The sequence below is a fragment of the Convolutriloba macropyga genome, chromosome 4, assembly GCF_964194025.1.
Source record: "Convolutriloba macropyga chromosome 4, txConMacr16.3, whole genome shotgun sequence".
Classification (NCBI taxonomy): Eukaryota; Metazoa; Xenacoelomorpha; order Acoela; family Convolutidae; genus Convolutriloba; species Convolutriloba macropyga.
This window is the reverse complement of record NC_134471.1, coordinates 2612300-2637184: the sequence shown is the minus strand read 5'-3', so window position 1 is coordinate 2637184 and position 24885 is coordinate 2612300. Positions and strand designations below refer to the sequence as shown.

At 37.6% G+C, this 24885-nt stretch overlaps 1 protein-coding gene across 4 annotated transcripts in view; it reads left to right on the top strand.

The window, feature by feature from the left end:
- LOC142337411 (dedicator of cytokinesis protein 11-like) overlaps window positions 1-24885 on the top strand; it is a 320003-nt gene that overhangs the window by 255266 nt on the left and 39852 nt on the right. For all 4 annotated transcript variants that reach the window (XM_075386591.1, XM_075386592.1, XM_075386590.1 and 1 more), the window contains 5 exons: window positions 166-389; window positions 947-1103; window positions 14169-14425; window positions 15295-15531; window positions 21264-21407. In XM_075386591.1, the coding sequence (XP_075242706.1) occupies window positions 166-389; window positions 947-1103; window positions 14169-14425; window positions 15295-15531; window positions 21264-21407 (1019 nt within the window). The remainder of the gene's footprint in view (window positions 1-165; window positions 390-946; window positions 1104-14168; window positions 14426-15294; window positions 15532-21263; window positions 21408-24885) is intronic.

Sequence of the window (24885 nt, the reverse complement as noted above, 5' to 3'; positions counted from 1 at the left end):
GTTGTTTTTCTTTCACTTAATTTGTGGAAAATGTTTTTCCTACATAAAATCTTGGCTATACGGTTACGTGTTCTTCGTTGCTCAATCATTTAGGAAGTTCGAAAGTACTATGCACGCTGGCTAGTCATGGCAAAAATAGATTAATGAGTAAATTGTTTCTCGTAGGCATGACTCACACGAAGCTGCCTGGAATGGTGAATGAGGTCACTAAGACTATCCGGAAGGTGCTGATAGCAACCAGTCAGATGAAGGAGCACGCGGAGGAGCCAGAGATGTTAATCCACCTCCAACACAGTCTGGCAGACTCATACGCTGGCACTCCCGCACTCAGACAGACGTGGCTAGAGAGTATGGCTAAGATTCACTCCAGTAGTGGATACCACTCGGAGGTTGAGATTTAAGTTGCTTCCTTTCGTAGCGTTGTAGCTTCTGAATTGACAGAAAATTCATTTGAATTAGATTAGTTAACTTTTTGGCCCAAATCGGACATTGGCAAACGTTTCGCTTCGCATGTTTTCTCATTATTAGGGGGATAATTTAATTCTATATTTGTTTTCGATAGTACGAGCGGGCCGCCGGAGCATGACCGAATGATTACAGTACCATGTTGATAGTACCGATTTTATAAAGGGTTAAAATCGAGGTAAAATGATAGAGGGTTGAACGAATCTAGGTGAACTGATAGGGGGTTTGAATATATACGGGTGAGAAATCGGGACATATCAGATATATACACTACTTAATACACTTTGAGTTAAGATTGATTATTACCACATAAGGAAACTTAGAGCAATCCTCTTAACGCTCTTAGCGTAGAGAAATCCGAGCAGTATCGGATGAATAAAATTAAAAATTTGTTTAATAAGCATATTGCGAAAAGAAGTCACTTTTGGGGATAGCTCCTAATTTTGTTTTGTTTTGTAGTTATGAATTAATTGCTGTTTAGGCAGCTATGTGTTATCTCCACATTGCAGCAATGCACGCGGAGTATTTAAAGGCACTGGGACAGCCATTAGTGAACCCACTTAGTACAGCCAATGTGAAGAGCACAACGTTCTCAAACAAGAAGATCTCTATCTCAGCCAGCGCTACAGCTAATGCAGGTGAGAGAGATTTGTGAGTTTTCTAATTAGTCGATATCGAGTTTTAATCGATATCCATCATGTTTAGCACCAACTGTTGTAGTCCTGCTTGTCTTTAATTTTCCAGCACCCTTGAATGTCTACTTTTGCGTGAAGCTGCAAAAGAATTTTTCTCACTTCTGTTTTTTGACAGCATTGACTTCTATTTCCTAACATAAGGCTCTAACTTTTCGAAAACACCAAAATTTCATCTGTTTAGTAGGGCGCAAAGGTTGGTGTTTTGCAGTATTTTTATTCCTCATCGTACCTCTTTAAGGTTGTGATACGTATGGATACCTAAATATATATCGAAAAGAGAAGAAAAGATCCAAATATATATCGAAAAGAGAAGAAAAGATCCAAACAGACAGATTCGGTGGTAGCTCTTTTTCAAACGGCCGAACAATCAAGAATTCCGTCACCACCCCGACCCGACTTACAATTGGGGCAAGTTTCACCACCGGACCCCAGAGTTAGATATTTTGAATATGAGCGAGAACGGGAAATGTCGGTTTGGGATGCAGAGAATGAAATTTAAGTCCAAAAACTCAGCAAAACTGTCTTAAACTACAATCATTTATTTAGTCTTGTTCCCGCCCCTCTGATCCAAATTTAATGTTAATTTTACTTTTAATTTATTACAGTTCATCTTCAATTGTTAGTCTTTAATTTCTTTCAGTATTCGCCCTGCGAATCCATTTATTTCTGTGTGTGCATTTAAATTATTCAGTATAATGTATTCAGTTTACATGTTGAGAATTTGACGCGTATTCGCTTTACGCTTACACAATTATTTAACAATAGTAGTACCTCTACATTTTGAGTTCAGTTATGTTCATCCCATTCAATTTCATGTTTTGTGTTGATTCTAAAAATTGTAAATACATTAAATTTTTTTTGTCACGAGGGAAATGTGATACGTATGGATACCTAAATATATTTCGAAACCTTTATGTGTACTAAATTATTTACCCTCTATATCTATAATTATATCATGTGTTTTATAACTAAAAGTTATGACTTCTATTTATTCACCTATATTAATATTCCCGTTAGTCTACTAAATTATTTCATATTTTGTTCATGCTAGTTTATTATTAGTAATCATAATTTCATTTAGTCAATCTGAATTCAAGTTACTCTGCAAACGCTCTTCATAATCCTAAGTTAAACTTAGCAGTGGATCCGCGCCGCGTTTCCAATAATCAGAATTCTTAATACACAATCAGTTGTGTATTCGCCCTGCACTTGCTAATACATTCTTGAGACAAAGTATTCGCAACGCGAATCCTAAACTATTCAATAAGATAAGATATAACATGGCGCAGTCAGCGACAAAGGACAGCGGCAAATCCCCACTTGGAATTCAACCCTTTTGGGAAAAGGCGACACTAGAACCCCCAATTCGCTGGGAGTTTTGGAGAATACAATTGAAACTCGCAATCCTCGCCCGAGAGGGAATTGAAGTGGACCTTCTCTTGGTGGACCCTCCAGAACATGTTCTCTTACCTCCTGAACCAGCATATGAGGACGCAGTTGACAACCCGACGGCACAATCAGAGCGAGATCGACGTACCCGCAATGAGCAGGCAAAAACAGCGTGGACAAATCAATGTTAACGTGTCATTACAGTCGGCATACTCTGCGGTGACAAACCGTGGAAGTTATGTGATCGAAAAGCATCTTCTTTGATGTACTTGAGGTTAGGCATGGAAGGGCGGCGCGTATTTAACTCAAAGAATTCAACCATCAACCTCAAAACAATCTCAACGAAAGATCTTTGGGATGTTCTAAATACAACTTTCATTCGGATCCATAATATAACCTTCGATAGATACCTCTTCCTCACACGAAAACAGCAAAAGGGAGAACCTATTGAGAAGTTCTATGGACATCTCAAAGAACTTTCGGAAAACTGATCTAGGAGATAAAGGAGACACTATCATCCGGGACGTCTTTATCGCGAATATGCAAAATGAAGACATTCAAAAGGAACTTCTTAAAGAAACAGTAGACCCGGAAAAAGCATTGGCAATAGCAATTAATATCGAGATGGGTACGCTCAACCAACTAAAAATGAATGCAAGCAAAACCGAGTCACAGTCAACTGTTAACTAAGTACAACGGACGCGTATCGCGAATGCTACCCCTTTCTCCAATATGAATACAACAGCACGGAAAAAGCCTACAACCTGTCATTTGTGTGGAACTAGTTGGACTTCCGATCACCGTAATAAATGTCCCGCTCGGGGAAAACGATGCAATAACTGTGGTATTGAAAACCACTTCGCAAAGGTTTGTCGCAAACCTAAAGATCCCAATTCGTACCCAAAACCCAAGCAACACCCAGCAACACCCAAGCATCATCATCACCCGAGGAATATGACATCGAGCTCTCCCGGGAAGAGGTATTTGAAAATAACCTCAACCAGCTCTTCACCAAATCTTTCCTGGCGGTCCTCACTAGCAAAGACGCGGTGTTGAAAGAGATCCGCGATTGTGTACTGCAGGATGATGAGGCCCGTTGTAAAGAAGTGAGCACATACATCCACTCCTTTTGGAAGGACTTACATGTGAAATCTGGGTGTCTGTGTGTTGATCAACGCGTGGCCATTCCAAACTCTATTAAGGAGGCGGTGCTCGAATCCATCCACATGACGCACCCGGGTAGTTGGGGGATGATCTCTCTCTCTCAATATGCATGGTGGCCCTACATGCATAGGGAAATTTTTGCAAAAACATCTGATTGCGTCCCGTGTACAGATATTGGTAAGAATCTGAAACCTATCATACCAAAATCTAAATGGCACCCACACAAAGATTGTCAAGAACCAAACGAAGAAATACAGATTGATTTTGGGGGTCCGATAATTAATGATAATTAACTTTCATTCGGATCCATAATATAACCTTCGATAGATACCTCTTCCTCACACGAAAACAGCAAAAGGGAGAACCTATTGAGAAGTTCTATGGACATCTCAAAGAACTTTCGGAAAACTGATCTAGGAGATAAAGGAGACACTATCATCCGGGACGTCTTTATCGCGAATATGCAAAATGAAGACATTCAAAAGGAACTTCTTAAAGAAACAGTAGACCCGGAAAAAGCATTGGCAATAGCAATTAATATCGAGATGGGTACGCTCAACCAACTAAAAATGAATGCAAGCAAAACCGAGTCACAGTCAACTGTTAACTAAGTACAACGGACGCGTATCGCGAATGCTACCCCTTTCTCCAATATGAATACAACAGCACGGAAAAAGCCTACAACCTGTCATTTGTGTGGATCTAGTTGGACTTCCGATCACCGTAATAAATGTCCCGCTCGGGGAAAACGATGCAATAACTGTGGTATTGAAAACCACTTCGCAAAGGTTTGTCGCAAACCTAAAGATCCCAATTCGTACCCAAAACCCAAGCAACACCCAGCAACACCCAAGCATCATCATCACCCGAGGAATATGACATCGAGCTCTCCCGGGAAGAGGTATTTGAAAATAACCTCAACCAGCTCTTCACCAAATCTTTCCTGGCGGTCCTCACTAGCAAAGACGCGGTGTTGAAAGAGATCCGCGATTGTGTACTGCAGGATGATGAGGCCCGTTGTAAAGAAGTGAGCACATACATCCACTCCTTTTGGAAGGACTTACATGTGAAATCTGGGTGTCTGTGTGTTGATCAACGCGTGGCCATTCCAAACTCTATTAAGGAGGCGGTGCTCGAATCCATCCACATGACGCACCCGGGTAGTTGGGGGATGATCTCTCTCTCTCTCAATATGCATGGTGGCCCTACATGCATAGGGAAATTTTTGCAAAAACATCTGATTGCGTCCCGTGTACAGATATTGGTAAGAATCTGAAACCTATCATACCAAAATCTAAATGGCACCCACACAAAGATTGTCAAGAACCAAACGAAGAAATACAGATTGATTTTGGGGGTCCGATAATTAATGATAATTAACTTTCATTCGGATCCATAATATAACCTTCGATAGATACCTCTTCCTCACACGAAAACAGCAAAAGGGAGAACCTATTGAGAAGTTCTATGGACATCTCAAAGAACTTTCGGAAAACTGATCTAGGAGATAAAGGAGACACTATCATCCGGGACGTCTTTATCGCGAATATGCAAAATGAAGACATTCAAAAGGAACTTCTTAAAGAAACAGTAGACCCGGAAAAAGCATTGGCAATAGCAATTAATATCGAGATGGGTACGCTCAACCAACTAAAAATGAATGTAAGCAAAACCGAGTCACAGTCAACTGTTAACTAAGTACAACGGACGCGTATCGCGAATGCTACCCCTTTCTCCAATATGAATACAACAGCACGGAAAAAGCCTACAACCTGTCATTTCTGTGGATCTAGTTGGACTTCCGATCACCGTAATAAATGTCCCGCTCGGGGAAAACGATGCAATAACTGTTGTATTGAAAACCACTTCGCAAAGGTTTGTCGCAAACCTAAAGATCCCAATTCGTACCCAAAACCTAAGCCGCGGGTCAATAACGTAGAAAAAAACGATCAAACTGAAGACGTCAATCAAATTTCGGCCAATTTTGATCCTGATTTGGAGTCAAACTACTCTTCAGATGAAGATAACTGTGTAGCAGTAATATCTTCAACAGATTCCGCAACTTCGGTGGACGCAACCAATCTTCCTGTAACTCTCGGCAATACATCAACAAATGTTTGGTGGATTCGGGCAGCGTATGCACAATAATAAATGAATCCTTGGCGAACTCGATCATTTCCCATGACCCAAAATCGAAGTGGATACGCGAAGCGAATCCTAAACAATTGAAAACATTTTCAAATGAACCTATTCATACGGTGGGCATTCTCCAAACTTCAATTCAAAGCAGCAATTGGTACGCGAATCCAATAGAAATTCAAGTAGTGGCGGATGGACATCGTTCTCTATTGGGTAGAGATTTGTTTCCAGCTCTTGGACTTTCAATACATAAATCAAGTAGTCATGTAGCAATCAATCAGGTAGATCAAGAATATTGCCCAATCAAAAAACAGATTGCTATTGATTATCCCGACCTAATCTCCAGAATTGGTAAGTCCAAAGTACATACAGTTCGTTCAAAATTCCACAAACATTATACTCCATGACACCAAAAAGGACGCCGTGTTCCTATAAACTTATTAGATAAAGTATCCGCTGAGCTAAAGAAACTTTCTGAACAAGGACACATTGAAAAATTACAAGAATGTTCGGATAAAAACTTCATTTCTCCCATTGTAATTACGGTCAAAAAGGACAAATCTGTAAAATTAGCTCTTGATTCGAAAATATTAAACAAAGCGATCCACAAAAACAAGTATCAAATGCCAAATATAGATAGTCTCATCGATTCAATTTCACAACATATTAATAATTCAAATCTGGGAGATAATGTCTATTTTTCAACAATCGATCTAAAATATGCCTATAGCCAACTAAAGCTGCATCCGGATACCGCACGTCATTGTAATTTTAATATCATTTGCGGCGAAGCAACAGGTACGTATCGTTTTAAAACGGGATTTTATGGCCTTACGGATATGCCGGCCGAGTTTCAAAAGGCAATGGATTACACATTGGTTGGGCTGACTAACACATACTGTTTTCTGGATGACATAATTGTAGTTAGCAAAGGCACCCAGGAATCGCACCTCAAATACGTATACAAATGTCTCCAAAAACTTGAAGCGGATAACCTTAGAATTAATTTAAGCAAATGCCACTTCGCAAAACATCAAATAAATTGGCTTGGCTTCACATTCTCACAAAGTGGTGTTAAACCTATCGAATCTAAAACAGCGGCAATTGCGGAAATCAAAGCCCCAAAAACATTGAAACAATTACGGTCATTCTTAGGTAGCGTTCACCATCTAAGCAAATTTATATCTAATCTTGCCAAAATATGCCACCCTCTTCGACCTTTATTAAAGAAAAACGAAAAATTTATTTGGAATGAGAATCATCAATTACATTTTGAACACATCAAAACTGTTATTGCAAACGCTACAGAAAATACTCATTTTAACCCAACACTGGAAACGCGCATCAAATTCGATGCATCCCGCCAAGGCTTAGGCTCTGCGCTTGAACAATTAGATTGTGAAGGGTGGAAAACAATAGCTTTTGCATCTCGTTTTCTTAATAGCAATGAAGAACGCTATAGTGTAAATGAACTCGAATTACTTGGGGTGGTTTGGGCCATTGAATATTTTAAATATTATCTATTTGGGAAAACCTTCACAGTTTTAACAGATCACAAAGCACTTCTTTCAGTCTTAAAATCACACCGCTCTAATAAATCCTACAACAGTAGATTAACACGATGGATTGACCGTTTGTTACAATTTGATTTTAACATCGAACATATTCCTGGTACCAGAATGGGCTTGGTTGATTATATTTCGCGACAACCAAATCAGAACGCTAAAAGTGTCAATCAATACGATGAGGAATTTATGGTAGCAACAATTTCCCGTATCCGCGACGCAATTACATCTTTATTTAGTCACGCGAATAAAATTCCTTTCCAAAAGCGGCACATAACTAGTAATTATAAGCAACAAGTACACCCGACGCGCGTCCACTCTTGCAAACCTGCTAAAATTAGCACGCATAATTCAAATGCCTCAATTAATCCATTCATTCCTCGAGCACAAGTAAACAATTACAATTCTGAATTCATTTCTAACATTAATTGCCGTGCAAATCAATTGCTTAAATCTGATACCACACTCGCATCGCGAATCCAGTCGCAAAATTCTACTTGCCATTTGATAGCTAGCTCCACACAGCAAATACTTCACATCAAAATGTCAGCAAAAGAGGCACCACAAAACAATCCACCGACTTCACCACACACCCAAAGAGTGACATTCCGTACCCAATCTACCCCCATCTCATCTACAAGAGCCGGACCCAGCAACACCCAAGCATCATCATCACCCGAGGAATATGACATCGAGCTCTCCCGGGAAGAGGTATTTGAAAATAACCTCAACCAGCTCTTCACCAAATCTTTCCTGGCGGTCCTCACTAGCAAAGACGCGGTGTTGAAAGAGATCCGCGATTGTGTACTGCAGGATGATGAGGCCCGTTGTAAAGAAGTGAGCACATACATCCACTCCTTTTGGAGGGACTTACATGTGAAATCTGGGTGTCTGTGTGTTGATCAACGCGTGGCCATTCCAAACTCTATTAAGGAGGCGGTGCTCGAATCCATCCACATGACGCACCCGGGTAGTTGGGGGATGATCTCTCTCTCTCAATATGCATGGTGGCCCTACATGCATAGGGAAATTTTTGCAAAAACATCTGATTGCGTCCCGTGTACAGATATTGGTAAGAATCTGAAACCTATCATACCAAAATCTAAATGGCACCCACACAAAGCTTGTCAAGAACCAAACGAAGAAATACAGATTGATTTTGGGGGTCCGATAATTAATGATAAAGATAAAGACATTTATTTCTTAACATGTATTGACCGTTATTCAAAATATCCAACCGTTAGAATATTCGACAATGCTAATGGGGTAAACGTAGTAAAATTTCTTCGTGATTATGCATATACTCATGGAATCCCGCGAACAATACGCTTAGACCAAGCAACTTGTCTTGTAGGTAAACAAGTTACAAACTATTGTAACGAAAATAATATCGACTTTCTCGACGCTCCGGTCGGTGATCATAGAGCTATTGGATTGGTGGAGCGAATGATCCAAACAATTAAAAGACGTTTATCTTGCATGAAAGCCGAAAATAAAGATACATTTTCCACAGCTAAAGCAATAAAACAAATAGTCTCTGATTTACGATTAACTAAACAGAAAACAACAAAGATAACACCTTTTGAAGCTCATTTCGGTCGTCCTGCAAATACTCCTTTAAGGAATATTAGCACACTTCCATCAAGTCAAAATCTAACTTATGAAAAAATTGTTAATCACTATTTAGATGCTGAAACAGTTTCTGCGGAGGACTTGCTGGACGAAAATGGATGGATCAGTGCCAACAGAAGTGACATTGAAATTGAGCAAAAGATGTGTCAGGCCTCCTTAGATGCAGGTCAGCGCTATCGGGAATCCGACAACAAAGAGTCCCGTTTCATTACTCATCCGCAGATCACGGACCCAATACCAAGGACAGAACAGTCCCTTAATGTCAAACTGGCCCGAAAACTACCACAAAAGAAACGAGCAAAAAGACAATTGGCGGGTCTGTACGAAGTACTAAAGCCTGGATCCTTCGTCACAAAGTCGTCACCAACAACGACGATCATCAACGAGCCTGGCAGAGCCCCAGTAAAGGTCCGAGATAGTGATCTCGCAAAATTTGGAACTAAAGCTGAAAGATCCACCAACTTGTGGGTATATGCCCAGCGACGCCCTGCTCCCTACGAAAAGACCACAGAATTTAAGATCGCGAAACATAGTAACGATCTTAAGAAACAGAAGAGGGGCGAAATAAAAATCAGACATCGCCAACGGGACACTACTTCGGTAGTATCATCTGTAAACTCGAATGTATCGCGTGCGCTAACGGTACGCAAACCGACCAAACCACAGTTCAAAAGACGCCATAATGTTCTCACAGATAATATACACGAAGATGTACCAGCTCAAGACCAGCCCCTAATTTCGATTGTACCGGCTCCACCTACACCTGCATCACAAGTACCCCCCGCACAGGCACAGGACGACCAAACAAAAGGCCGCAAGCGCAATCGACCCCAATTTTATGGCTTCACAGATGCCGACATTTCTCCAACAAGTTCCCTGGCTTCATCAAGTTCTGCTCAACCAAAGAAGCGCAAGAATAAAAAAGAGAAGAAAAGATCCAAACAGACAGATTCGGTGGTAGCTCTTTTTCAAACGGCCGAACAATCAAGAATTCCGTCACCACCCCGACCCGACTTACAATTGGGGCAAGTTTCACCACCGGACCCCAGAGTTAGATATTTTGAATATGAGCAAGAACGGGAAATGTCGGTTTGGGATGCAGAGAATGAAATTTAAGTCCAAAAACTCAGCAAAACTGTCTTAAACTACAATCATTTATTTAGTCTTGTTCCCGCCCCTCTGATCCAAATTTAATGTTAATTTTACTTTTAATTTATTACAGTTCATCTTCAATTGTTAGTCTTTAATTTCTTTCAGTATTCGCCCTGCGAATCCATTTATTTCTGTGTGTGCATTTAAATTATTCAGTATAATGTATTCAGTTTACATGTTGGGAATTTGACGCATATTCGCTTTACGCTTACACAATTATTTAACAATAGTAGTACCTCTACATTTTGAGTTCAGTTATGTTCATCCAATTCAATTTCATGTTTTGTGTTGATTCTAAAAATTGTAAATACATTAAAATTTTTTTTGTCACGAGGGAAATGTGATACGTATGGATACCTAAATATATATCGAAACCTTTATGTGTACTAAATTATTTACCCTCTATATCTATAATTATATCATGTGTTTTATAACTAAAAGTTATGACTTCTATTTATTCACCTATATTAATATTCCCGTTAGTCTACTAAATTATTTCATATTTTGTTCATGCTAGTTTATTATTAGTAATCATAATTTCATTTAGTCAATCTGAATTCAAGTTACTCTGCAAACGCTCTTCATAATCCTAAGTTAAACTTAGCAGTGGATCCGCGCCGCGTTTCCAATAATCAGAATTCTTAATACACAATCAGTTGTGTATTCGCCCTGCACTTGCTAATACATTCTTGAGACAAAGTATTCGCAACGCGAATCCTAAACTATTCAATAAGATAAGATATAACAAAGGTATAGTTGAGTTCGGCATAATCGATGGGTACTAGTACTACTAATGTAGAAAAAAATATATTTTTATTCAGTTTACTTTTAACTTTTCATTTCTTCGAAATGTTCCACCAAAATTTTACAAACTCCCGCATCTATACAGCTCCACGCATACATCATTATGTTAAGAGGTGGATACCCCACTGATTGTGAAATTGGTTATTGGCCACCCTCAGCTACTCGAACTGCTGTTTAGGCGCTCGGTGTTCGAACCTGTCTTTTCAAATGTTCATGGTTTCTGAGTTTTTGATGGCAATGAGGAAATCAAATTCGACTAGTAATTTTAGTCACAACTAAGTAGGAAAGTGAGCGAAGCAGCGAGTAGTTTGAACGTGTGAAATATTTTAAACTGAATTTAAAAGCGGAGTGAGGAAACTGTCTTTGTCAAAACGGTGAAAATTTATAATTTACGTTTTCTGTCCTATTTTTCTCTATTGAATTCACGGTCTTGCTTGAAACTTTTTTTAATAGCCGCGTCAGCAATTCCAGGCGGCTATTATTGCTCTCCTAATTTTTTATTGTCTAACAGATTTTTGTTTTGTCTTACCCTGACTTCTTGGAATTGACTTTTTCAATGACTTCAACAACTTCTACTGCTTTGCAGTAAAAATTTGTCTGCGTGACGTCATTTCTGCTTTTAGGTCGATTGCGTGACTTATCTCACTAAAAAATGGCTTCTGAACTCACTTATGGAACTTTAAATTTTTTGAAAATTTACTAATTAGAGGTCAATAGTGTGAATCTAAGTAGTGCCAAACTTATATGCCCTAATTCTTGAGTATTAGAGTCTTGAGTTTTTCTTTTCTAATATTTATTTTGAAAAAAGCTCCATTAGGGCTTATTCCTTATAGAGCGTATGTGTCTTATGAAAAGAACAGTCCGAATCTAACCAAAAAGTTTAGTGGTCTATTAAAGGACTGGTGATCAAAATCCTTCTTATTTCTTTAGTAGTTGTTTCAATTCATGCTAGGCCACAAGCGTCTATCGCGGCTTTCTCCGGCAATCTGCCGGCTATGTTTTCCTCTTGTTTTTTAATTGCTCTCAAACGAAGTTCGTAGCAATTATTGTAAACATGTTGGTCTTTTTTCATGCAAATGTTTTGCTTGACCGTTTGTGCGCTTTTCTTCTAGAATATTCTTTGACTTCTCAAGTTTGTCTTTTTCACGCTTTCGTTTTTCATTTTTGAGTGATCTCTTTTGTTCTCACTCTGAAGTAAAGCTTGTTGCTAATATAAAATTGGTTGCAGCATAGCAAAAAGAAGGACCTGATAGCCGAGTGGGCAGTGCTTCTAGTGAGGGATCGGGAGGTCAATGGTTCGAATCCCGGTGTGGTAAACTATTTTTACAACCATAGTAAAAAACTTATCTAGGCTACAGTCCCTGAATTAAATTGCCTCGCCTGTCGTTCGAGAGCATTTCTTCCGACATTAGTCGATTTATGGTTTTTCGTTGTTGGTTAAATCTTTGCTTGGATTAGTTCTTGATTTTGAAGACAGAAGCATGAAAGTTTATTTTACTGTACCTGTCATTAGGTTTTTTGAGACCCAGCAAGATTTTTTTTCATTTTGCTATTTGTTTTTCGCCATTTATCAATGTTGTTCTTAAAAACGTCAATGTCATATAAATTATTCTGTCTCATGGAGTTTTTTTTATACATTAGTGTTTTGATTTTTCATTTTTCTATTTTGTATTCTTGCTTTTCGACCAAAAAGTTTTTATAAAGCGAAGTTACTCGACCATAATTCTCATTCAAAACTTCTCTTATTGAAGCTACGAAGCTGTAACCTGATTGTAGCTATATTGTGTTGCTCTTGTTTTTTTTGTTTTGTCATCTGACGCTCTTTTTCGCTTTACATTTGTTCTAGACCATTCTTTCGCTTGAATTTTTCAGTGACTTTTTCACGCTTTATTTCTTGCTCTTGGCGTGGACTAAATTGCTCGATTTCAGAAATTCATGTGTTGCTAATACAATATCGATTGTAAGATAAACGGTGACAAGGGTGAATTAGTCGAGTAGTTAATGCTTCTGATTCTTACGCCTGGGATTGGGGTGCGAACCACTCCGTTGTCAAAACTTTTTGCACCCAAATATATTCTCTGTGATACACCCACCCCCTTTGAATTAAAATTTTTAAGGTGGTCGCGATAACTTTTTCCAACTCATTTCTCTATCTGTTTGTATATTTATTTTACGACAGGCAAGTCTATTTCAAACCTATACCGGTAGTCTGTCGGTTATGCTTTTAGTAATAGATGCGATAGCGGTATCTGGGCGGACTTTTTGTTGACTGTCGGTTTTTTACTCAATTTTTAATGCTGTTGGACCACTGTTTTTTTTACAATTGAAAAGAATTTGAACTGTATTGGGGCGCTGTCTTTTTTGCAAGACCTGTTCACACATTTTTATGATTATTGAAGTCAAATTGGAGTAGTGATTTTGGTCACGCCGAAATCGAGTGGTTTTGCGGTGTGAATTGTTTATTCTTTAATTTTAAAGTAGAGTGAGAGGACACTTTTCCCGTCACACTATTCTCGTATGCCCTCTTTTAAGTCACTATCTGCTTCTATTGAATGAAATTGTTCAACTAATTTACATTTAACTGACTGTACATGGTCAAGATCAAAAATACAAAATAAGAAAAGAACGGGATAAATCAATAAAGCTCGGTCATTACGTAATAATGAATCAGTTATAAAAGTTCTTTAGAGCGCATTGCAATTGGCATAGCTATTCAGGATAATAGCCTTCACATTGGAGCTGAATTTTGTATAATTTTGTAATCTAACTAAAGCTGCACAACAAATTAGAACAATTTTTAAGACTTTGAAAGAAATAATTTGTATCAATGGTGTCTATTTGTGTCAAGGGGCTAATGGTGGCTATCGTCTGGTAAACAACTATCTTTAAGGGTTCTTCAGTGTTGACATTGAAATTCATTGTATTTGTTCTATTTTAGTTTCTTTTTTATTCGGTTAACGAATTTGAATGCAGAAAGTTAAACGAGATTATTATTGAATATTGAATATCGTTGATATAATTAACATCATTTAAACTAATAGGGTTTCTGAAAACAGTTTTAAAGAACACCCGTATTCAGTAGTGATGATTAAATCTGCCCCCGAGGAAAGAAGAAATTGTGTTTCGTGATAACTTTTTGTAATCAACGGGGGTTTCTTTGTAGATCTATCATCTCTGACCATTTCGCCCTATCTGAGCGAGAGAAGTGGAGTTGGGTCCACGGGGACTATGTCCAGATTGCACTCTCAGAACCAACCGAGTGGAACGGCTGTGAACAACTTTGCCAATTCCCTGATCCCGACTGGCAAGAGCCTCTTCAAGGAGATCTCGGCCAATATCGAAGGAAACGAGACTGCGATTGTGGAGGACAAAGGTGGCAATCAGGCACAGTCACAACAGCAGGATGACAGTTTCTCACAGGTAGAATTTTCTTCATTTTTCATTGAGCATTTTCCTTTATATCACATTTTTCCACAAAAAATCAACAATTTTTCAAAACAATAAAAGTATATAAAGCACGGCAGAGGCATATGAGATAGGATCATATAATATAAGAACAAGCTGAGTGAATTGATGATTAGAAATGCGAAAAGGCCCCAGCAGTAGTTGAACTTAATAACGAAAGTTAGACTCCTCCAATCTGTCAAACCGTAAATTCTCGAATCAGTGTTACTTGATGAAAAGTTTTGTTACTACAAAATGGGTTGAAATCAAATATTGATTTTGTCCTCATTTTTCAGTGGCTTTGAATTCTAAAAGTTCTTTAAAACACTCGCATGCACGTTTTAAAATGCCGAAAGTCTGCAGTGCCAGAAGTTAAAATGCGAGGAGTTCGTAAGTAGCCAGAAGTTGACTTCCGTTGACTTTCGCCATTTTAAAACGTGCGCGTTTCGTGTTTTGAGCATGGTTATGTGACTCTGCAGAAGTCACTTCAAAATTCTGACTTCATATCTCGAACCGCTTCGCGGTTCCCGATAAACGCCAGAAGTTCTCAGTGACGTCAAGCAAAGTCACGTAACCATTACTTAAAGGCTAGCACACCACTGTTCTCTTCTTTTTCCATTGCTCTCTTTCTGTTCGATGAGGTAGAAAAAAGAACAATACGAAGATAACTATAGTGCTCAAAGTACTGCTAGTAGTCATCACTCGACTACGTCCATTGGAACCTATTAATGACCTCTCTTGTATAGGTCGATTTTCTCTGCTGTATAGTTTATTGAGATGATTCCTAACCTACTTGAACAATTTATTATCTATTTATAGTTTTCTCAAATATGGTTTTTTTGCAGGAGATCTTCGTGAAGCTACTTGAGACGGCCTTGGAGCATATTTGGCAGTCGCAGAGGTTCGAGATAGTGCCTCGTGTGGTACAACTGATTCTGCCTTTCTACGATCGACAGAGGAACTATGAGAGATTGGTTGAACTACACCAGCAATGTAGCAAGGCCTATACCAAGATGATGGAGGTCTATGCTTCTGGAAAGCGATTCCTAGCTTCATACTTCAGAATTGCCTTCTTTGGAAAGGTGAAGATGTTCGAACTTATTCTAAATGAGATAAAGTTAACCCCCAAAAATAGACGTGTCTGTTTTAACTTCACTGTTTACATCTTATTATAGCTGCGAAGCTGTAAGCTGAGCGAAGCTATATTGCGGTGCTCTTGGTTGTTTTTTTGTTTCGTCGTCTGACGCTCTTTTTTCGTTTTACATTTCACACAGCAAAGCTGAAAAAGTCAAATTTTCTGAATGACTTCTTCCTCTCACTGACGGCATTTGCGGGCGTGACGTCATTTCTCACTCGCTTTAGCAATAGTTTTTATAGCTGCGAAGCTGTAAGCTGAGCGAAGCTATATTGCGGTGCTCTTGGTTTTTTTTTTGTTTCGTCGTCTGACGCTCTTTTTTCGTTTTACATTTGTTCACACAGCAAAGCTGAAAAAGTCAAATTTTCTGAATGACTTCTTCCTCTCACTAACGGCATTTGCGCGCGTGACGTCATTTCTCACTCGCTTTAGCAAAAGTTTTTAGGTTATTTGCGTGATAAGATTTTGATCATACGTGACTTACCTCACTCAATAAAATGACTTTTGCACTTTAAAACTTAAGTTTAATTTGAATTTGTTTAAGGTCAAAGGAACTCATATGTACAGTGAAGGTCCCTAATAAGAGGCTTCTGCGGAATGAATTTTAACAAGCTTTATTAATTTGTCGCTGAATGTTTTTACCTAGTTTTTTGAGCGGCGTCAATTTTTTTTTCACTTTAGATCTGTATCTGTTTCTATCTCTACTATATGGCACGCAGGTCTATTCTTTCGCAGCTATTCCGGCAATCTGCCGGCTATGTTTAGGTTATTTGCCTGATTAGATTTTGATCATACGTAACTTACCTCACTCAATAAAATGACTTTTGCACTTTAAAACTTAGTTTTAATTTGAATTAGTTTAAGGTTAAAGGAACTCATACGTGCAGGAAAGGTCCCTAATAGAAGGGCTTCTTCAGAATGAATTTCTGCAAGCTTTATTAATTTAGCGCTGAATGTTTTTTACCTAGTTTTTTTAGCGGCGTCGACTTTTTTTTCAATTTTGATCTGTATCTATTTCTATCTCTATTATATGGCACACAGGTCTATTCTTTCGCAGCTATTCCGGCAATCTGCCGGCTATGTTATAATAAATGAGTGACAGTTTATAGGGCTGCATGTTTAAGAGCTTCGAGTGGCATGTTTAAGAGACCTATAGAACAAGCATAGTTAAGCGGACTCATAAGTAGAGGTCAATGTCCAAAAAATTGATTCGGAAGAGTTCAATGACCGAAAATACTCAGATGGATATATAAAGTCAACGACCGAGAAGGCAAATCTAAGCAAAATGACCAAAAATTACAAAAACTCATGAGTTCTTATTTGTTGATGCAAATTATACATTCCTGAACAAAGAAAAGCTAAGATTCAAAAATTTTTAGAAATGATAAACTCAATTTTTAATTTGATCCTTTGTCTTGACTTCGATCTTCGGCCTTTGTCTTGACTTTTATTTTTTTTGCTGTTTTGTTTTTTTGCTTTTCGTTTTTCCCTCATTATATCTCATTTCTGTTTTTTCGTCTTTCTTCGTTCTTTCCTTCATTTTTAATTCTTTTCTTTCTTTCTGTCTTTCTTTTCTCTTTTTTTCCTGTCTTTTGGTTCTGTCTTTCTTTTCTCTCATTTCTTTCTGTTCGTCTTTTCAGCCTTTTTTTATTTTGTTTCTTTTGTCTTTTTCTTTTCTTGCTATTTATTTTCTCTTTTTTTGTTCTTTTTCGTCCGCCGTTTTTCTTTCGTTTGTTTCTGCGTTTCCTTTCTCTTCATTTCTTTCTTTTCTCTCATTCTTTCTGTTAGTTTTTTCTGTCTCTTTTCAGTGTTGTTTAATTTATCATTTTGTTGTCTCTTTTCTCTCTTCTTCGTTTATCTTTCTTACATGTTTTTTTCTGCCTTTCTGAATCGTTCTCTTTTGTTTCTCTCTTTAGTTTTTCAGTTTGTCGTTCTTTCATGTTTCTTTTCTGTTTTTCTTTTGTCTTTGTTTTCTTTCTTTTCTGATTTTTTGCCTTTCTTTCCTCTCTTTCTTCCTTTTCTTTCTTTCGCCTCTCTTACTTATCTCTTTTTCGTTTCTGCATTTTGTTCCTGTCATTCTTTCCTGTATTGCTTTCTTTTTTCTTGTTCTTTCCTCCCTCCTTTCTCTTTTCTTCTCGCTTTTCTCTGTCTTTTCTGTCTTTTCTTGCTATTCTCTTCCTTTTCTCTCTTGCTTTTCTCTTTCCTGTCTTTCTTTTCTGTCTTTTCTCCCTTTCCTTTACCTCTTTCTCGTCTGTTCTTTTTTATTCCATTCCTCTTCCGTTGCTCTTTCACTTTCTCTTCTCTTTCTTTTTTTCTTGTTCTCTCTCTCCTGTTTCTCTCTTAATTCTCTCTTGATTTTCTGTGTTATTTTTTGCTGTTGTCTTTTGTCTCTTTCTTTTCTTTCGTTTCTCGATTTCTTTTCTCTCGCTTCTCTTTCTTTTGTCCTCCTTTTCGGTTCATTTTTTTGTTTCTCTCCTGTGCTTCTGTCTTTCGTCTCCCCGTTTTTTCTCTCTATTTTGTCTTTTCTCTGTCTTTTTTTCTCTCTTTGTCTCACTTGTTGTTTTTCTCTCTTTCTGTCCTCTCTTCTGTCTTTTTTTCTGTCTTTTGTTCTTTTTCTCTTTTTTCCTTTTCTTTTTTCTGTCTATTTTCTTTCTATCTTTTCTCTTTTGTTTGTTTTCTGTTGTTCTTTTCGCTTTCTTTTTGATCTGTTTTCTCTCCTTCAATATCTTGTTTCTTTTTTTAAATGCTCCTTAAACATGCAGCCTAAAGTATTACATGTGTTACGCTAGGCCACCTTGTTGAAGTCGGTTATCTTTACAAGTCTTATTGCTCCTTAATTATGCCAGTTAGCAAAGCCAATACAATTGAACACAGAATTGCTGGTTTTTTGGGGTAATATACTAAACAGAAACATATCCCAATTGGTACAGTCGTCACCGGCAATCCTCCCACCCGAGGTATTTGATATCGTCTCCGACCTCCGTCTGGGCGATTGCAATCACGTGATGTAATGTAACGTAATACCTATGGCGGTTGAACGAGTTGCATGTTTTTCAGCCCGAGGTGGTACGAAAATGAAATTTAAAACTTTTCTTTTAAATGATGTTCTTGTTATGCTTTTGCGGGCCTGCTAGTCTATATAATAATCGCGTAAACACATAAGGCGGCATGTTTTAGAGGCATCACTGAGCAGCATATTTTAACAGCACTACCGAAGAGCACGGTTAATTGGTTGCTTAATTGGGGTTAATGACCGAAAAAGTGCGCTTTAACGCCATTGACCGATTAATGTTTCTAAAAGGTCATTGATCGAAAAATGTTACAAAGGTCATTGACCGAAAAGCGTTGCCAAAAAGTCATTGACCTAAAATGTTGCTAAGTGGTTGCTTTATTGGGGTCAATGACCGAAAAGTGTGCTTTAACGCCATAGACCGATTAATGTTCCTAAGAATTCCTTGATCGAAAAATCTTAAAAAGTCATTGACCAAAAAGTGTTGCCAAAAGGTCATTGACCCAAATTGTTGCTAAGAGGTCGTGTTATCTACCGAAAATTGTTCTGCGAAAAAGCCTGCGCCGAATTTTTTTGTTAAAGAAAAAGACAATAATCGGTGTTTCAATAAACAAAAACAATAGTGTCGAAAAAATTATTGGCCGATTAGTTGTTCAGAAACCGGTCTCTGACGAAAATTTTCTTCAGAGAACGGTCTATAACCGAAAAGCTTCTCATACTTAAAATCTAAATGATCAAAATTGGGTAAAGACAAAGGGTTTATGACCAAAAAAAACATTGCTTTTTGTATTTCATTGTCAAAAAATTGTTGTTGATGAAAAATGTTGTCTTCAAAATTTGTGAAGGAAAAATTACCGAAAATGTCAAGCAAGGATTAAAAGGTGACTGGTGGAAATTTGTTTCGTCAAAGATTCGCTGTAAGAAGTTTTTCTAATACAGTAGAATTCAGCGAACAAAATTTGTAAGTATAAAAGACCCAAAAGGTGCCGATTCAAAAACCAAGGTTTTGGTGCCAAAAAATTGCATATAACAACACTGAGGTCTTGAAATAAATACAAATTTTTTAGCGCTCAGTAGTGGACTTTTTCATATTAAGGGCTGTTACTAGTAAATTTTTGCATATAAAACATGATAGGTATATAATTTTGCTTCTTTAGTTTTTTCGAGGAAAATTTTGTTGGTGGCTTTAGCCAACCCTTTAACTCAGTTCTGTGTTTGTTGACTTCGTTAAAGCATTTGCCAACGATTCCTTTTTATCCGCAGCTTCCTCGTTTTGGGCACATCCATCGTGTTCTCATTAGTACATTCATCTTTTTTATGAGAACAGGAATTCCGTGTGTCAACCAGGATCTGTTTTCTCTTCTCTTTTGAACTGTTTTATCTCTCCCTTTCTTCATTTTCTTTATCTTGTTTTTTCTAACTGTGGTATTTTCTTTTTCCTCTCAAATTTTTGCTTTTGCGCTTGCTCACAATCTAGCTGTTCTTGTACTTTCTGTCTCATAATTTCGGCTTCTTTTTTTGCTCTCCCATTTTACTTCATTCTATCGCTTTCGTGTTTTCTTGCGTTCTTTCTCTCGCGCGCTTTCCTTTTTCCTTCTTTCTCTCTCTCTCTCTTATTTTCTTTTTTTCGGTTGTTTACTAACTTCTTCTTTTTATTTGTCTGTTTTTGATTCAATTTTTTGTTTTCTATCGTTTTTCGTACGGTGGGTTCCCGATGTTCTTATGGATTCTGTAGCATTGCATTCGTTCTTTCCTCTCTCATCAATTTTGATTTTACTTTTTTCTCGTTAATTCCCCTATTTTCGGTTTTCGGTCCCGTTGGCTTTCTCCCAGACTCGTTTTTTCTGTTTTCCTTCTCTGCTTTCAACCTTTTTTGTTCTCTGTCTTTTGAGTTTATTTCGTATTTTTAAATCTATTTGCTCTCCAACTCGTTATATGTTTCTGCTGCTATCGATCTCTCTCTTTCTCTCCCTGTTTATTACTCATTCTCTGTTATGATTTTTTAATGTTCTGTGAGAACGTCTATTACTCTTAACTCGCATAAAACCTTTCTTTAACATAGTTGGCTCTCTTCATTTTTTGTTGGTGTGTCCAAAGTAGTTTTGCAAAAAAATTCATTGAAACGATCGCATGTACACCAGTTATCACGAATAAGTTTTCAATAAGAATATCATTTGTTAAAGTTTCAAGATAAGATGCCTTCAGATAGCCTTTACGGACCTGCTAGTCAATGTTAATTATTCATCAGATTCCACCAGTTTAGTTAACTTTAGATTATTTCAAATTGCCATGTTTTGCCGTCGTACATTTTTGTATATATGTCCTAGCTATTGTCACTCTAAAGTAAGATTTCGTGGGCTTTTCATGGACAACATACCTCTCATTTGCTTGTCCAACGTAAACAGTGTCAACTATTAAACTACATGCACACATTTGGAACAGTCGGAAGCTTTTAAAAGGTTTCTTGATAAGCTTTCTTCGCAATTTATGACTACTTAAGCGTAATAACTTTCTTCGCCAGCAACGGCAGATTCATGTGGCTTCGTCAGCGACAGAAATTTGTTTCCGTTGGCATTTGTGGTCTTTCGTATTAGATTTGACGTGAATTTTTTTAACGTTGATTTAATGTTGATTTAATTAGTTCAATTTGAGAATGTTCTCTTGTGTAGATATTTGGGAGCGAAGATGGACAGCAGTACATTTATAAAGAGCCCAATGTGACGTCACTTGCTGTGGTATCGGAGAGACTGAGTCGCCTATACGTGGACAGATTAGGACAGGAGAACTTCAAACTGCTTCACGACTCACAAGTGGTAAGGGACATAACTGATCAAGCAGAATCAGAGTTAGAAGAATCTAGTTATAACATTAATTTACCTGTTCAAACAAAAGAATGTTTAATTGCTCTCCAACGAAGTTTGTAGCAATTATATTAGTCCTGTCGGTCTTTTCTTATGCGATTTTTCGGTTGACCGATTTTTCGTCTGACCCATTAACGGGATAAACAGGTAGCGCCCAGCGGGCATTAAGCGCTCTTAGAGCCTTTCAGCTCACTAGTCTCCAAGTATGCAATTCAGAGAAACTGTTTTGGGGACTTATACTTAATGTGTTCACCACCCCCCCCCCCCCCCCCGCTGCGCTCACCTCACGCCTCTTCAGTTATTAAGCTAAAGCTAGCCTCACGAAACAGTGGCTAGGTACTGACGAAGCCAACCGCTCGCCGGTCGCTTGAGAACAATTCGCCCGACTCTCGTCGGTTATGCTTTTAATAGCAGCACAGCGATAGCTGGGGCTAATATTGGCCTTCTCTTGGTTTTTAATAACCGCCCTCATCTTCTCAGCCGGCTATTATAGCGCTCCTATTTTTTTTTACTTCGTCGAATAAAAAAATGTTTCGCTTTACCTCATTTTGCCGCTTTTTCAACATTTTGCGTGATATCTTTTTAATAGCCGCCCTCATCTTCTCAGCCGGCTATTATTGCGCTCGTATTTTTTTTTTACTTCGTCAAACTTTTTTTCGCTTTACCATTTTGCCGCTTTTTCGACATTTTGCGTGAAATCTTTTTGACTTCTCTAGGCTAGTTTCTCTCTTCTCTCATTCTGCTAAAAGTGAATTTGAACATCAGTTGCTAAGCAAAGCAATTCAAAATGAACAGAGTCGGTATAAAAAATTGAAGTCAGAAATAGAAACGGGATAAACCCATAAAGCCCAATTTTAGATGCCCGCTATTTGAACATCGTTCCTATAAGTCTTAGTTACCACCTCTAGTGCTTATTGGTGTTGATAGTAGCCCCTCTAGCCTCTCTCTAAGAAACAGTAGTATGTTCAACTACGAAATGCCATCAAAAGAAATGGGACTTAAAAAATGTTTTTGTACAAAAATCTTTTTTTTCAATATATTCTATTCGTTCAATCCCAATCATGCTTATTGGAATCAACGGCGGCTATTTTCCGGCAATCTGCCGGGTATGTTTGACTTCTCTAGGCTAGTTTCTCTCTTCTCTCATTCTGCTAAAAGTTATTTTGAACATCAGTTGCTCAGCAAAGCAATTCAAAATGAACAGAGTCAGTATAAAAAATTGAAGTCAGAAGTAGAAACGGGATAAACCCATAAAGCCCAATTTTAGATGCCCGCTATTTGAACGTCGTTCCTTTAAGTCTTAGTTACCATCTCTAATGCTTATTGGTTTTGATAGTAGCCGCTGTAGTCTCTCTCTAAGAAACAGAAGTACGTTATGTTCAACTACGAAATGCCATCAAAATAAATCGGACTTAAAAAATGTTTTTGTAAAAAAATCTTTTTCAATATCTTCTTTTCTTACAATCCCAATCATGCTTATTGGAATCAACGGCGGCTAGTTTCCGGCAATCTGCCGGGTATGTTTTTTACAATTCAAAGAATTTGAATTTTATTGGGGCGCTGTCTTTTTTTACGACTCGAAGAGGAGTATTGGAGAAGTCCTTTTTTTAATCAATTTTCTTGGAGTGATTTTTGAAGCGGGAAATGAAACGCGTGAAAAAATTTGGAGTGATTTTGGTGCTGATCAAAAGTGAAAAGCTGAGCGAAAAGAGAGTGGTTTTTGTTCATCCCGCTGTTTTTGAGAGAGCGAGAAATTGATGTGTGAAAAAATTATCTAAGCGAGCAAAATTTTTTTGTTCACGTGCGGCATTTTAAAGCAGTTTTTTTAAATTTACTTTGGTTAAGAGGTTTGGTTATGATTTTGTTTTAAATTAAGGCTGGTTTCGGTAGTGGTTTGAAGGTTTCCGGAAATTCATATGAATTTTATGATAATTCGGAGGTTTTTAATGTTTTTTGCTGATTTTCGGGCTAATTTTTGCGTTTTTTGACGATTATTTTGTTTTACTGGCTCAAATGGGTTTTGAAGAAACCCGTTCTACTTGAGAAAGTTTATTAAAACAGTTGGTTACAGTTTTGTGGGTAAGAATCATTTTTTTTTGTTGAGAAATTTTACAAAAAATGGCGAAAATTGGAATTATTTTTCCTAATTTTTTGCAGTTTTGAAGTTTCTTTGCCTATTATGACTTGCCTATTATTTTGCGAGCATCTGGATACCCTATTGGCTGAAGGGAATTTTTGTTTGGATTTATATGTTTTTTGAAATATTAAAAAATTTTAGTAACTTTTTCCAGTTTTTCAGAGTTTTTCAAAAGTTGTTTTTAAGAGCTTTTTTCATAGTTTAGCCTAAAATATTTGTTTCAACGTTCACATAAGTGGCTTTTTTAAGTACTAGTTGTTTTGATGAAGTTTTTTTGGCAGAGATAGTTTTTTCGGGATCTCAATTTATAACAAAATTTGATCTGATTTTTTATCATATTTTAACAGATTTGATTTTTACTTTTTTTGTTTCATGTCTATGTTTCAAGATAATCATAAATTTAGTGAAGGCACGTTTTGTTCGATGAGTAGTCGGATGGTGTTTAAATGGATTTTCACTTCGAGTCGTTTCCGGAATTCTTCCGGCTATGTTTTTTTGTAAGATCTGTTCACACATTTTCATGATTTTTGAAGTCAAATTGGAGTAGTGATTTTGGTCACGCCGAAACAGGAAGTGGAGCGAAAAAGCGAGTGGTTTTGCGGCGTGAATTTTTTTCGCTCTTAATTTAAAGTAGAGTGAGAAAACGGTGTTTGAACAAAAATTCGCTTTCTCGCTAGTGGTTTTTTGTTCACATGCGGCAATTTCGCTTTGATTTTTACTGTTTTTTCGATTTTTTGGATCGGATTTTTTTCTAAATGGTTTCCCCAATCCATTCATAGTCCGTTCTAGGTCTAGTTTTCTGTTTAGTCAATGAAAATTCTTTGACTTGTACGTCAGGACTTGTCCTGCTATGTTTTTTATTTTGGTCGTCAAGATTTTTGTTACGACCATATGACGTCACAATCTGTTTTTTGTTCTTTCGTTCATGCAATTTCAACTGAATTGCGTGCGTGACGTCATTTGTTTGCTCTTAGTGGAGCGAGTTTTTTGTTCATTTGCGTGATTAAGTTTTTGGTCACATTTGACTTACCTCCCTCTCAAAAATGACATCGTCAATTTAAAATTGTCTTTTTTCAACTTTAATTCAGGGAGATAAAGTCAAGAACATCTCACCACTTACTGTTTCTTTTACTATATTTTGGGACTGCAGATCTACGAAGCTATTGCGGTTATTTTCTGGCAATCTGCCAGCTATGTTTTTTTGTAGATTATTTCCGTCAAAAATGTTTAGTCGCAGTATAGGTGGCTTATAAAAAAGAGCTCAGAGTAAAAATAGCTCACAAAACAGTATTA